General features: G+C 33.0%; 3 protein-coding genes and 1 long non-coding RNA gene across 5 annotated transcripts; 2 read left to right on the top strand and 2 right to left on the bottom strand.

The window, feature by feature from the left end:
* LOC113850484 (RING-H2 finger protein ATL66-like) lies at positions 1 to 1656 on the top strand. The gene has a single exon (XM_027481047.1). The coding sequence runs from the start codon at positions 160 to 162 to the stop codon at positions 679 to 681; it is 522 nt and encodes a 173-aa protein (XP_027336848.1). The 5' UTR covers positions 1 to 159; the 3' UTR covers positions 682 to 1656.
* Positions 1657 to 3796: 2140 nt separating this feature from the next.
* Positions 3797 to 4213, top strand: LOC113851584. Its single transcript, XR_003502214.1, has 2 exons — positions 3797 to 3898; positions 3987 to 4213. It is a non-coding gene; the product is annotated as an uncharacterized LOC113851584 (long non-coding RNA).
* A 3639-nt stretch (positions 4214 to 7852) lies between these two features.
* On the bottom strand, positions 7853 to 9835 carry LOC113850138 (transcription factor bHLH51-like). The gene is made up of 2 exons (XM_027480524.1): positions 9217 to 9835; positions 7853 to 8811 (listed from the first exon to the last, which is right to left on the bottom strand). Exons 1-2 carry the CDS (start codon positions 9556 to 9558, stop codon positions 8341 to 8343), a joined length of 813 nt encoding a protein of 270 aa, XP_027336325.1. The 5' UTR covers positions 9559 to 9835; the 3' UTR covers positions 7853 to 8340.
* Positions 9836 to 12990: 3155 nt separating this feature from the next.
* Positions 12991 to 14928, bottom strand: LOC113849662. Of its 2 annotated transcripts, none has more exons than XM_027479719.1 (2): positions 14771 to 14928; positions 12991 to 13971 (listed from the first exon to the last, which is right to left on the bottom strand). In XM_027479719.1, the coding sequence occupies exons 1-2, from the start codon at positions 14810 to 14812 to the stop codon at positions 13264 to 13266; spliced, it is 750 nt and encodes a 249-aa protein (XP_027335520.1). In that variant the 5' UTR covers positions 14813 to 14928; the 3' UTR covers positions 12991 to 13263. The 2 variants fall into 2 exon arrangements, with proteins under 2 accessions (XP_027335520.1, XP_027335521.1); XM_027479720.1 differs by having other exon boundaries at positions 13022 to 13968; positions 14771 to 14923.
* Between the last annotated feature and the right edge of the window lie 589 nt (positions 14929 to 15517).

Raw genomic sequence — 15517 nt, 5'->3', positions numbered from 1 at the left:
CACAGTTTCAAGTGACTCATAGAAGCAGCAAGCAAACAGTGTTTCATCTCATGACACTGTGTGTTCTGATGCACCCTCGCCGTCGCAGCTGTTCTCCGCCACTCGCCTCCGCCGTCGAATTTTTTCACTTAATTGCTATCACCGCGGAATCAAATCACCATGTCAACCCCAGATTCTCGATCACTGAATTGGCACTACACAGAGCTCGATGACAGAGACCTTGAGATCCGAGGAAGGACCCTTTTCTTCATCATCGTACTCTTCTCCATTATCCTTCTCGTCACTGTTCTCTTCCTGTACACTCGCTGGGTTTGCCGCTACCAGGGGCACCTCCCCACCACCGTGTTCACCGGCGTCGTCCACCCGCCGCCGCCTCCTCCGCCGCAGGGACTCGACCCTGCTTCGATTAAGAAATTGCCCATTATCCTCCACCAGGCGCCGTCGGATAACGGCGGCGCGTGGGAGGAAACGGAATGTTGTATTTGCCTCGGCGAGTTCAGAGACGGTGAGAAGGTGAAGGTTTTGCCAGGGTGTGACCACTTTTTCCATTGTGATTGTGTTGATAAGTGGCTCACTCATCACTCTAGCTGCCCACTCTGCAGAGCTTCTCTAAAGGTTGAATCTTCATTCCCAAAGATTTTGATTCAGGAACCACCCATTAGAATTGACATCCAGTTCTAGCTTCTTCTTTTTTTTGGGTCTTTGTCTTATTTTCAAATATTAATAAAAAATCAAAACTTTTGCCTTTTCTTTTGAGTCATGTAAATGGTTGTAAAAAAAAAGTTGTTGAAGCTATATGCTAATTGTATATGGTGGAATATAAATTTTTCTTGCCACAGAAATTATTTAATGGGTTGGAGCTGTTTTGAAAAAAATTGTTTGTGTAAACGTTAGACAGTTGCACATGGCATTGGCGGAAGAAAGGGTAGTTTGTCTGTGATAATGTTAAATTATGATATGTTCCCACGTTGGATGATAGAAGACTCGGGGTTCGGAAAAGTCATATAATTTTCCTCAACGCCACTTGTTCGATAAAAGTCTTGAAAGATGTTGCACTTCTGAGTCAGCTGTGTGCTTGGTCTACTAATACTTGGATTTGTGGTCCTGCCTCTTAGGTTATGTAAGTGGATATGTGAAGATTTTTTAAAGTCACATTGAGTCCCCAAAAATATGGTGCTCTTGCTCCTTGCCTTGCTGTTACTGCCCAATCAGCTTACTCTCTAATTATTTTGTTTGATATACGTTGAGATGAATTTAATAATTTGGAGCCCCATATTGTAATTAATGTTCATGAAATTCATTTGAAAATAGGCCCAGTGGCACTCTTTTGTGCCAAGTTTGATGTTGCTTTCTTGCACCTACTTGTATTGGACAATAATGTTCTGCAGAAAATTTAATCTGCCAAGTTGCGACTTGGCGTGGTGTTTCTAAGATAAACCAGCAGCATTCATTGCGGAAACTTGCTATGATATGGGTGATGGAGGTTACTTACTACTAGTGTACATGTAAACTGAATGATTGATTTGTGACATGACTGCTTAAATTTAAGTTATGTGCTTGTGCATCATTTGGTAGTTCCGTGAGGAAACTCAATTGTTGGGTTGATCCGCTGGGTGTTTTGTTTTCAAAAGAATATTATCAGAAATATGATAAAGTATATTTGACTTGGGCCTATGTGCATTGACTATAAACCGAAAGTAAGGCATTGTCCAATTGAATCAAGAATAAAGCAACTCCTAAAGAAAAGAAAAGAAAAGAAAAGAAATGTTCTTTTCTTTTCTTTTCTTTCTTTCCTTTTTTTTCAGATAACAGTCGTTTAAGGTGAAATGTTCGTAATTATAGTGGTATTAGGATCACAATTAGAACCCTTGAAAATGACTCTCTTTTATCAGAGTTGATTGACTCCTTTATAATAATATTTTGGGGGAGGGGATGGTATCCAATTCAAGGTATGAAAAAAATTTATATTTAAAAAATATTTATAAAAGATTTATATTTACACTTGCTTATTATACTTTACAATGAGTTGTTTAGAATATGATTAATTATATTATATTAAATGAAGATTATATATTAATAAATGATTGGTTCAACTAATAGATATTTAATTATCTTCAAATAAATTTTTGGGTTATATAAAGTATTTTTCAATTCTCAAATTATGTGATGCAGAATATATAAGTTTTGGCGAGTATAAATTCTTACGCGTCTTCAAGGTACAACAACTTTCGTGTTTTATGATGTGGTAGGAACTTTTGTTTGACTTAGCTTAAAATTTATAAGTTGGAGGTGATAACTTATAACTTATATTCAGTTTATTAAATTAGAGTTATTTAATGGAATTAATTATACAACTATTTGAAATGCATTAAGTAATTAAGAAGGATATGTGATGTCTATAAACATATTATATATAACATTTTATTTATAACAATTTAATTAAATATTTAATACATTTTATTTAATGTAAAATAATTATTTAAATAAAAAAATACAAGAGTGAGTGACATAAAATATTTTATTACTCTTAACTTTTTTAAATAATTTACATTCACATAAAATAATTATCATCTTTCTTTTTTAGTCATTTCACATATTTAAGCTAATTGAATAGTTAATTTTATCAAAATAACTTTCATTTAACTGATTAATTATAAGTATAAACATTCAACTAATTTATCAACTATAAGCTTTCAGCTAGTTTATCTAACAGCTGCAATAAGCTCTCTCTATTTATTATTCCCTAAACAACTCTTCTAACTTAATATTAAAAAATAAATCACAGTCTCTTAATATACTACACGTTTGTGTTACCAAACGCATCCATAATACAAGTCTGAAAAATGTCCATTGTAGTTTGAATTGACAGGAAAAAGAAAATACAGTACATCATTTTGCATCATGTAGTTAGTCAAACGAATATAGGACGCCAAAATACAATTGTAAACAAGTGTAATGACTAACTTTAATAGGAAAGAAAAATCTTTTGATATGCATTTTATCTTAAAGTATATCAGTCTTCACACATGCAGGTTACCTCGCATCAATAAAATTTTAACATATAAATATTGTAGCTAATATCGCTACCACCTATGCAGATATGCAGAACGTGAGCATATGTCCCCGAAAGAGTATGCAACCAGCATTTTTTCTTAGAATAAGCTTTTGATATCTACGTCACAATCGTGTCTTCGATCATAAGCTAAGTATCCTGTAATTTTGGTTTTTATTTTCCACAAGTAGTATTATGGGCATGTTACTCAAATTATCTAACACTGCTCGCTAGGATGTTAGTAACATGGGTAAAATATTGAAATGTGAAGAAGCTCACAATAACACACTTTCTAATATATATTTTTAATTTTTAATTAAAATTTATTAAAAATAAAAGAATAAAAAAAAGTGAAAAAAAGTAAGACTCACGTATTTTTTTTTATAATTTTTAATAAATTTTATAATCTGGCATAATAATTTAAAATATTACAATTTCATTAAATTGGAAATTGAGATCTTATTTTTTGAAATCAATATGCAACTCTTTCTGCCAGTGATGGATCTGCCCACATATCAGCTCTTTCACAGAAAAATTTATAATATTTCTCTTATAATATTTTTGAAAGATAAAAAATTAAAATTCATTTTTTGTTGGTGCAATTAAAATACTTTTTTTTAACGCCAATACTCTAGAACGATGGGCCAGGCAATTCTTATTTGTTTCTACGGGCTCACGATTAAAGCCCAATACTAGTAATTTTTAGGGTTTCTGTTTCGCTATAAATTCCTGAAACGTTACTCCCCACTCTTCCCAATCTCTTAGATTTCAAGCAGCCTTGCTCTGTTCTGTACTAGGGTTTGGTTTGAGTTTGGCTTCTGTTTTTTAATCACTATGAGGGCAAAGGTAATATGTCTAATCTCGTTTTCTGTTTTTGCTGTTATTGTGTCATTACACGGATTTTGATTTTATTCCGGGTTGTGGCTTTGTGCAGTGGAAGAAGAAGCGTATGAGGAGGCTGAAGAGGAAGCGCCGAAAGATGAGACAGAGATCGAAGTAGTGTGTGTGTTTCCCAAACAACAATTGCTCTTAGTTTTGTTTCGTTTCCGTGTTGCTTTTGTTCTCTAATGTTATGATACATTTTTATTGGTTACTTTTGTTCTTGTCTTAGCTCATAAATTTTCTTCCTGCGGATTAACTAGATTTAATATTTGAATCTCATGTTCTCTCGTGTTTCATTTTTGGTTTTTGCATTATAGAATATAGAAATTTCGCGCTCTATTATGCGATGTGTGGTTATTTTGGATTACGGATTTATATACGGAGTAATTTCCCTGTAGAATTAATACCTACAATTCAAATAATTATGTCGCTGTTTTTGATTATGTTAGGTCACGTTAAATAAAACACTTGTAATGTTCGAAATTTGTGTATTTTTGAAGAACGATGCTGGTATAGTTGATACGTTTAGTTTAAGATCTGGAAGTTTGGTCTTTGGGCTTAACATATGAAAACCGGTTATGGTTTCTGCTTTGAATTGAGAAGGAAAATGTCAAATGCCGTGCCATAATCATTGAGAGACATCGTGGATTTCGTAGCATTGTTATTTTCGTTCATTGATTTGAATACATGCTTTTTCAGTTGCGATTTTTTACTCTTAATTTTCACTCATGGTTTGAGTGTTTGGTGTTTTTCGTGCTCGTGCTGGGGCATAGTGCTGTTGCTCAAAAGGGTTTTAAGTTTTTTGGATATGTTGGTACAAAGCACATAAATGATTGTAGTGCCTATATAGTTGAATATCTTTTACGGCTGGTTTTAGGTTTGATATTAACAAATAGGTTTTGGTATGAATTGATGTTCCCGTGGGATGAAATATCAATAGTGTTTGTGTTGGGTGGGTTTGTCTTTTGAAGGTACAGTGAAAAAGGTTGTGCTTGTCAAAATTTATGTCGGTAATAGAGTCTGGTCAGTATGTACAATCTAAGTTGAGATTTGCGAAGTGAGCAGTGAAAATTAAGTTTGGTATTGAGAATTTGAAATTGAACTTTTGCTGTTTCTGAACTAGTATAAAGATAACTCCTAATGTTTGGCTCCCAGGACAATAATGGATTTGACAATGTATTTTATGATTAAATAAACTCCGTTTGTTTCAATTCAGTGAAAAAAATTTAGACGAATCGTGTAGAAAAACAAGTGATTTGATTTTAGAATTTTATCGTTTTTTAGTAGGCTTAATTTGACAGGGTTGGTCCAGTTGGACATCTTGTTATGTCTACATGTTCTCTTGGTTAAGCCGTCGGGGTAAAACGGTCTCAGAACTCCATTTTCATTAAAAATTAACAACATATCAAGTGGTAGGTAAATATGCTATGCACCTAATGAGCAATATTCAAATGGATATAAGTCTAGCTTGGAAACTAAACATCTTCATCTGTTTCTAGCATAAAAGTGTCAATTAGGAATTCAAATTTTGCATTGCACTCACCGATCGGTCATGAAATCGGCACTAAATATCCAAGAAAAACCATGTGAAATAGGATTTGGATGAAGAAAGTGTGCATTTTTCATCCGTGAAGGGTTTGTCACGGCCTCTCAAGTTTGCTTTTGACTCCATTTGATTGCGGGAATATGAGTAGTGTCGTGTATGCTGATGCTTAGTTGCAGCACCACTGGAATCGAACGCTCACTTTACTTGACTACCGGACCGTGTTGGAGCTCAGGCAGGCCGATTACGGCTTCTACCTGTTTGTGAAAATTCTAGAGAAACGTCTGTGGTTAGTCTCTATTATGCATGCATTTATTGTTGCAAATGAAAATTGAGGGTCATCGAAGAGGAGAGATGATGTTGACAAGAACAATTTTGGACCAGTACTAGGGTTGAGGGTGTGAAGTCGAGAGTAAGTTTTTGGTGCTAGTTGAGTATCTATTTACTTGCAAGTAACTTTCTTAATTTAGAATTTTTGTTAGTTTGATTTTTCAAAAACAAATCAAATAAGGAAAAAACTAACTATACAAAAGTTTGTTTCTATTTTAAGGGAAAGAGTATTATTTGCAAGAGTAGTATGAAAAATTTCGAAACTTGAATGGAAGAATGCAATAAATCGTTAAGAAGTTATAATTTCACATCTTTGTATGACCGATTCAGATAATTGTTTGGTGCATACTTGAATTCAAATTCAGGAATCTGCCCATATGGTAAACCACCACCTTCAAGTAGCGTTCCTTAGAATTACAGCTTTCCCTAAAATCGGATCAGCAATTGGGCATTTTTTTCGTTTGATTATTTTTATATATTTTATTTGCACGGTTTAGGATTGAATTGGGGTCAGTATGAAATCCAAGCCATTGTAGGGCAAGTTATAAGGAGGGAGTGTACAGTGTGTGGGTAAGTAAATATCTGTCTCGCTATCTTTGGTGTTATTTGTTGCTACAAATAAATGTATGGAGTGAAAGCATATATTCTGATAATCTTGATGTGGTCAGGCATGCTATCTAATTGAACCTCCCAGGACCATTGCTATTTTGGTGTATAGTGATATATATTTGGGGTGAGTAAATTGGATGGGGCAAAGACGTGTTTCCTAGCTGCAAGCAAATATGGCAGAGACCCGAGAGATGTTCATATAAATACGGACTGTTTAATTTTCCATTTGCATGAATTCCCATACAAACAAAATAATAATAATAATAATAAATTACTTTTTAATTAATCAGTTTTAGATCCACGTCGAGTAGACCATAGTTACGGCAATGTCATTTTTGATGTTACAAGATTCGGTTCTTGTACTGTCTCCTTTTCTCTATTTTTAAGATCTTACGTTACCTCTTACACATTAGAAATAAAATAATATTTGCCTTTGCATTATTTATACTATTGTTAATTTTGCCATTTCCCTTCCACTCACTTGAAATTTTCTCTCTTTATATATATTTTCCTACTTTTCAGCTGTTTGAAACGTGGGGTGCGTTTGCTTTTACCCATTTTTACTGTTTAAAATATGATTGCTAATTAAGTTTTTGCTTTTTTTTTTAAGTTGACTGGAATTAATTTAAATCAGTGAATGTGATTAAAATATGTACTTAAATTAACTTGAAATATTTTTATATACTTTTAATTAAAACGTTTATTTTTCTTTTAAAAAATATAAAAAACTATTTTCTAACTTTAAAATAAACAAAATTTTAAACGAACTTTCTTAACCGTTATGTTGAATGGGCTTTCAAATCTAGCTTTTTCCATATAAGTTATTATACTCATTGTAAAAAATAGAGGGAAAAAAAAGTGTGAACAGAGATTCTTCTCAATGAACGGAGCGTAGAAAACAAAAAGGTAAGAAAATCAAGATTAATATAAATATTTCCTTTCTTTTTTTTTTCGTTTTCTAATAATTATAGGATAGTGACAGCAAAACTTGCTTATTGATAAGAAAAAAAAAGGTGCTTAAATATACAAACTAAACTCAAATTGAACAATTATTTATTTTATCTCCATATTCCAGTAATCCCTAACCATTCACATTATTACACCATGATCACATCCTGACATCGATCATGTATTCGGTGTTGCACGAACATTTTTTTAGTTATTATTTGGACAATATAATTTCTCCTTTGAACAATTTACCCCACAAAAATATTCTTCGATCAGTTTAGAGTTTTAAATATATATCGTAAATGCAATACACCTGAATATAGGAAGTACTTAAACAAGCTTCATATCTGTACGAAATCGGAGAGAAAGCGAAAGATTTACACATTTTAACACAATAAATATTTTTTATATTTCAATATATTGAATTATTTATTTTTTTTTATCATTTGGGTCATCAATTAGTAAAGGAAAATATCTGGTTTTGTCATACAAGAGCAACTTGCACAACAACGAAAACTACTTGAGTGGACGTGCCAACATTTGCTGAATCCATTGATCACTAGTAAAAGTCAAACATGGTATGATATAACACTGAAAGCTGTCTTCTCAACCCAATAATCAATTGCTTTTTCCACTTATTCACTGTTCTTTTTCTTGGCACGTTATTCACTATTTTACTCACCCAATGTTCATATAGATTGGATGATATGTAGATCAAGGTGCTAATTTTCTATTTTTGAAGCAGCAAGTGACCATTCAGCTGATTTCTTTGCTTAACCTTTTATATACCTTACTTTCAATTAATTTCCCACTCTTCAACTTTCCCTTAATTGGTGGCACAAAACCAATATTTTAGCTTCCTAATGGACAAACTATATATCTGATAGGTATATAAATATTGAAAAGTAAAGCACATACTTGCCCCACTGGAATGACCCACCTAAGAAAATAAGAAAAATAATTTTGCAATAAATTACTATAGGCAATGAGAAGGCAAGAAAAACCTTTGCCTCTTACTTCTAGTGGGGCAATTAGATGCCATGGATGATGAAGCAATTTTGGTCACAGCTGATTTAAGGGACTGTTTGAGAGTGCTAAGGCAAACGCTCTCTCCACTGTCCTTAGAACAAAGCACCAATATGCTTTTAATCCTGCCACCTACACTTGCTATGTCAGCTTTAACTGCTGTGAGTCTCAACCCTTTGAGGACTTGAATGAGTTCAGGGAACAGTTCTGGTCTATCATCGCAGCAAACAGAAGCTTTGATGCAAATGTTGTCGTTCAATTTGTTAACTTTAGTGCAGCTTTCATCTTGAACATGGTCATAGTCAATTAATACTTCATCAATCTCACTTGGAACTGTGGAGGCTCTGCTAATATCCATTGCCTTTCGCTTTAGATCTTTGACCTGCTCTATCACACTCCCTAGTAAAGCTGCCTTGTCCATCTGAAAGTACACAAATGTTAATATGTAATATACCCAATGTAAGACTCATTCATTTGGACAAGACTTAGGTGCAGTGTTGTCAATACTGTGGTATTGTTTTCAACGAAAACAACATGTGTAGCACAACACCAAAAGTACTTAAAGAATAGCACCTAGGTTTTTCCCATCCAAAATTCTCATTGAGATGGGGGAGTGGAATTTAAATCCTTGTGTAACTTTGTTAGTTTGCTAAGCATTACCATGTGACATCACTTCCAAATTCCATTGATTAACATGTGTGATGCCAAGAGGGCGGGAACAAAATAAAAACCATTCCTTGATTGTTCATGCTTCATTGTACAATTGAAGGCACTGCTAATTATACGACCCATGAAATTGAAAAGTCACACATCGAAATTGGCTTACCTTATCAGACTTGGGAATTAGTTTTCTGAGAGTTGCAAGCTGTGCATTGATCCTATCTCTCCGCCTTTTTTCTGCTTGACTGTGACTCTTGGAAGCACTTGTTGGTCTCTCTTGGGCACTCCCTTCAATGGGTACTGGCCATGAGTGAAACTCACCAAATTGAAGAGAGGCAGGGTCAGATACATGAGGCAGTATTTGTGTAGGCACTGCAAAAGGAGAATGATCGCTGCATTGAGCCCAGGTTGTGCCCGGATGCCAACCAGAATCATAGTAATTTTCCATAGTCACAATGGAAACCATTCTAAAGTTTCTTCCATGATTTCTGAGCTTTTTATCTCCCATCTGTAGCTACTGTTTGCTGCAATAATAATGGTTGATCTTGTTCTTATCTTGATGGTGACTGGTGTGATAAGCAATAACCTTTCATTGGTCAAAATGAAAATTATTTTGGTTGTATCTGTCAGTCACTTCACTAAGAAAAATTTTCCCTCTACTAAATCTAACGAACTTGGACTTTATAAGGAGGGGGGGAAATGAATAGCAAAAGAATAAGAATGGGGTGGCTTGTCCTAATAAGCTAATATTAGTTTATAAATATCCATGATGAGTAGGAATTTGAATGAGAAATAAAATAGTATTAGCATATACACTTGGGAAGCATTGTTGTAACTTTAGCATGTGGTTGACGTAATCAGTGATTCGGTGTCTTATTCTTATTTGATCACACAGAGTTTTATCAGATGGTGGTAATTATAACTTGTTGGTCTTTCTTGATGCATAACTTAGATCCTGCCTAATCAGAACTCAGCGTGTCATTTTATTTACAACTTTGGATTAACATACTTTCATATAAAATAGCAGTTAATACGGTATGTTAAATAAATAAAATAAAAGCATTGGCATTTTCATAATGTTTACCTAGACGTTTCCTGAAATAAAGTGAGTGACAATTGTACCAAAGAAAAAGTCATTCACCAACCTTCAGTTGTTTAAATATTTTGATTGGTTAATTGTTTGGTAAAGTAAAAAGTAAGCACTGAAGTTTACCCGAAAGTGCTATGCTTGTGGTGGTGGATCCCATTCGTCCACGATACTTCAAGATCTTCCACATTGAATTATCAATTTGGTGGAATTAAGCTTTCATGCTTTCACCTATGTCCCTGTACAATTATTCCAACCAAAGTTTTAGTCTCTATCATGATAACCAAGATGAAAAGGGTTATAGAAAGAAAGAAAAAAAAAAACACACAGGATATCACAAAGTAAAACAGAAAAACTCAAGATTTGCTAACTCAATTTGACAAACGCATGATACAACCACACTAGTAAACGAATTGCCCTTTACATTGAGAACACCTGGGAGGCCTATTTTATTGATGGACAAAATTTAAGTACAGTATATACGTGTGTTTTTAGTTTTTTTTTTAATTGAAATGAAAGTTTTACTTTTGAGGTAAAATTTCAATTCTAATTATAGAACAAAACTTTTAGTACCTACAATACTGTACTAAACTTTGTTCTTTACGAATTCAAAAGTATGATATGCAAGTAATTGGACTAGTCCAACTGTGTATCTTTTTAGAAGACAAGGTTAGGTTTCCTTCATGTATATCTGATTGAAAGGTTAAGTTCAAAGCATGAGACTCAGTAAAAGAAGGCTATTTTTGTACACTTTGATGCCACTATGATTGGAAAGCTTTCTTAGCACAAGCTAGCAAACAAAGAAACCTCAATTACAATCTGGGGAGGGTCACAATGTAGGGCCCCATACTCACTTACAATTGCAACTCATAATAAAGAGCATCTTAAAGAGTGACACGACTTCTGATCAACCACTCGCTTTGTTAGCCTCTATCTACCTCTCACAACATATTGTGTGGTTTCTTATGAATCCGTATTTTCTTCTTTCATTTCTTTTTCATCATTTTTTCCCTTCTGTTTCTCCATTTTTTCTGTCTGATTAAAGGCTTTTTGGGTCCCATAATCTCACAACATATCTTCAATATATCTTACGTTACACACACAAACGTACCGTCGGCAAGTGAAGTGTCACGATAAAAATATGGCAAACCAAAATGACGATAGTTAACATAGACAGCACGTCTCTTGAAATTTTAATTTGCCAAGAAATAGCATCGTGTTGATATGAAATCAAGTACAAAATTTTGTAGCTAAGATTGGAATTGGAACCCAATGCCCCTCCTTGTCTCTTCGGTTTGTGAATGCTGAAATGTTCATATTAATGAGAAGATAATATAGGTTCCTGGGTTCGTAATAAATGCTTCAATGAACTGTGATTAGAAGACGGCAACGGCATGAAAAAAGGGAAAGATTTGAATTTAATATATAAAGAAAAAAAGATGGTAGAATCAATCGTTTATTCATGACCAAGAATTGAGGCCACTATGTTTTGTGTTTCACAGTGTATTCTATTGTTGGGTAAACTATGCAGTTGATTAAAAGTGAAAATAATTACATGATTGACATGAATTAAATTATTATGTGTGTTCTTTTTTTAAAAATTATTTGTAAGTCACCTAAAGAGGTTTTTCTTTGTATAAACCACTCAAAACAATTGAAAGTAGAGTATCCAACATTTGTATTTTACCCCATCAAAATTTCCGTTGTTATAAATCTGGGAAGAAAATGATTTCATGTTGTTATATCCAAAAATTGTTTGATTTTGCTTCTGGCCCTTTTATATGTCTTTAAGGTTATAAGACGTATTAAAAAAATATAATTAATATTTTAATTTATGTAAAATTTATTTATTTAATTTATTTCTCCCATTAATTAAATAAATAAATTTAGTTTCTCTCTCGTTAACTTAAATGTGTAAAATATTGAACATTTAAAGATGATGATATATAAGTAAGAATATATTAATTAATGTTGTCTTAAACATTTAAAGAAAAAAATAATTAAAAATATTTTTTTCTGTAAAAGACAAAGGAAAAGGATACTAAATAATAAAAATACTAACATTATATTTTTTTTTCTTCTAATTTGTATTAATTAAAGTTCTCAATATAACTTGAATCTCACCTCTTATACAATAAACAATTTTTATGACGTTGCATCATTTCTACCGTAGCCACCGCCATTACACCTCAGAAACAACCACAATTCAACAAACAGTACTTCTTTGTTGCACGTTTCACTACCTAAAATTTGGCCAACTTAGCTTACAATGTATAGTGAAGAAATCTAAATTACTGTGCTCAACATTGTACAATCCACTGAAGAAGTAATAATGCATTTCAAGCCTTTTTATTTTTTTTATATAACAAACACATAGTTTTTGTAATAATTAATCTTGTTTGGACAGAATAAAACTACTTATGAACGAATTTTTTTTGAAAATATTTAATGCAGTTATGTATACCTAAGATTCAAATTTAAAATACTGTTTATTAAACTCAAACATTAACCTCAATAAAGTTGTATTAGCATACACTACATTAAAAATAATTATGAGCTAATTTTTATACATTGACATCTAATGATGAGTCGTTGCATGATTTAATATATAAGTTTGATATTCGTTAAATGAGGTGATCATATATTATTGAATGAGAGTATAAAACATTTTTTTTGGACAATACTTGTATATTTAAATCAAAGTCATTAATTTATTAATTATATATGCTCTTCTTTTACCAAGTCTTCTCATTGTTGTTTCTTCCCATCTTCAATTCTTATGATTGATGAACTACGTGAGACTCCCAAATCATTCTTTTATCTTTCTATGCAATACTATACTATGAGAATTAAAGCAGAATCAATAAAAAACAATTAAAAAAAAAAAAGGAGCCTCAAGAGGGACCTTATATGTTGTATTCTACATCTTCTCCGAATTAAATATCTCTCAGCTTATAAAATAGCAATAACAACAATTGAAAATAATAAAAAGAGAAACAGGATCTCAGCACCTAAAATGTGAAAACTGATCATTAAACATCATCAGTTCATGAAGTTTGAAGAAGCTACAGCTTGCCTAAATATATAAATGAGCTATCTATATTTATGAACTCTAAACACCTTATCTTAGTACTCATTAAAATGGATTGCACCAAGTTTCCACACAATGTAAGTTGTTGCAAACATCACTGTACTGATAAAAACAAATGAGAAGACAATGATGAACACATCAGAACCTCCGGGAAATTGGAAAGTAAAGCCCTCCGAAATCCCTCTTTTGCTATCATCAAACAAATTGGTAGGGGCTTCAGGAAGACCAGATTTTTTCTTCCCTTTGTCACCTTCTTTTAAAGCTTCCAACACTCTGCTGCTCATGTCTTGTTTAGATGCTTTTGGTTGCGCATATCGGCTAAGGACTCGAGCTGCCCTTAGCTTCTCTCTTGCAGCCAGGGAAGGCCGTTTGGTTGCAGATTGTGAATTAGGAGATGCTTCTGACCCTTGATCTTGGTTAATTGAACCATTGGAATTCTCTGATGTTTGAGATTCTGATTCGGTGGCATTAACTTTAGCTTGCAACTGGGAATTTTCATCTGGAGGATTTGTGGATGCTAACTGATCATTGGCTGGTGAATTTTCAGCATTGCCAAAATCCTTACTACTGTTGTTTGCTGCAAGCTGATCACTATCTGCCACTGAAAAACAATGACCAAATCTTTTTTCCTTGACAAGCATTCTTGATTTAGGCATTACCAAGAAGGGTGTAAACTGAGTGGCCTTTGGTAAAGAAGCTCCAACAGAATATCTTGATACATCCTGATACTTTGTTTCCAACTTCTAATGGAGAACGAAAAACTTGTGTAAGTAATCATGAAACTCAACGTTAATGATAACATAATTGAAGTGATGGATAATAAACACAATTAACCATCAATAATTCATTACATGTAAGTTGGTGCCTTTTCTTCTCAAGAATAATCTCAACATAGACATATAAAAGGATTCTGAATCTCTGATCAATATAAAACACTCATTTTTATCATCTGAACCAAAATATAGCTCAAGAACAGATCATAACATAATTTCAGAGCTACAATTAATAAATCTATCTAAAGTCATACTCATTGGCATCAATCTCTTGCAATCCAATATTTATGTTTCAGCCTTTTCCTGAATTTCTACCTCTAAAATTCTCCATCTTTACCCGACAATCTCCATGCCTTAAACAAGACCTCTTACCAAAGCATAAATCCATAAATTTTTCTCAAAGCAGCTTAACTGGGTGCTGGCAACTTCAATTCTTCGATTTCCAGATATAACATTCAAAATTAAAAACTTTCCCAATTAATCTTTTTTCTTGGTTTTACCAATTTTTCCTATAGTACAAAATCTAGGACATCACAGCACTCTAATTCATGTAATCCCATCAAACCAAGACTGTTTATCTCTGAAGTCCAATTGTATAAAATCTCATAAATCTGAGTCATTCCACTTATGTGGAACATAAGATACCCAATGAGGGATATACAAACAATCCTCAGATACTTTGAAACCAAAAACAAAACAATGAATGTTCCAATGAAGTGGAAGCTCCTAAGTAAAGTGAAAGGTGAAGTAAGAGAAAGGAAGAACGTACCGTTGAGCTGAAGCTAATGATGGGGTTTATAGATATAGCCATCTTCTTGTATCCTTCAAAACCCAACCATGGATAGCCACAAAAAGTGGTCTTCCACTTCCCACTTGATTTTTTATTCAGAACTGAAATTGCTGCTATTCACACACGCCACATAGCGCGTGACCACTCGTATTATTCTTTTTTATTTATCCGAATAGAAGAAAATATGAGGCAGTACACTAACCAAAATATCAAGAACTAAAATTAAATTATTTGTGTTAAGTATTCGTGGTTTCGGCTAAAAAGTAAAAACAATGTGTATAAATTAAATTTCTAGTGAAAGATCGAATTCTAAAATTATATCTGATTTCCCTTTTTTTTTTAAATGAAGAAGATTACTGTTCTGAAAATTGTCTTTCGATTTTAAAAATAAATGTTTATCTGATAGGGTTTTGGACCTTTTGGTTTTATGGGTTAAAGAGCTGCAACTAGCCGAAACAGAATAGACAATGCTTTCGGGTTTCAGCTTAACATTTGTTTTGTATTTTTAAAATGCAGTGATAAACTTGTAGTTAACACCATTCATCACAAATTGACTCGTAAAATGAGTTTCGGTTGATTAAAAGTCTGTTCGTCTGTGTACATGATTATTTTGTTTGCTTACGTAGAATGTAGCCTACCCTCTAGACAATAGGATAAGGAAAAAAAAAAAAATCCTTCTAAAATAATATTTATTCATATAAAATACATATTGAGTTGACATTTAAA

This window comes from Abrus precatorius, unplaced genomic scaffold, assembly GCF_003935025.1.
Source record: "Abrus precatorius isolate BTA unplaced genomic scaffold, Abrus_2018 Scaffold9, whole genome shotgun sequence".
Taxonomy (NCBI): domain Eukaryota; kingdom Viridiplantae; phylum Streptophyta; class Magnoliopsida; order Fabales; family Fabaceae; genus Abrus; species Abrus precatorius.
This window is presented reverse-complemented; position numbering and strand designations above follow the sequence as displayed.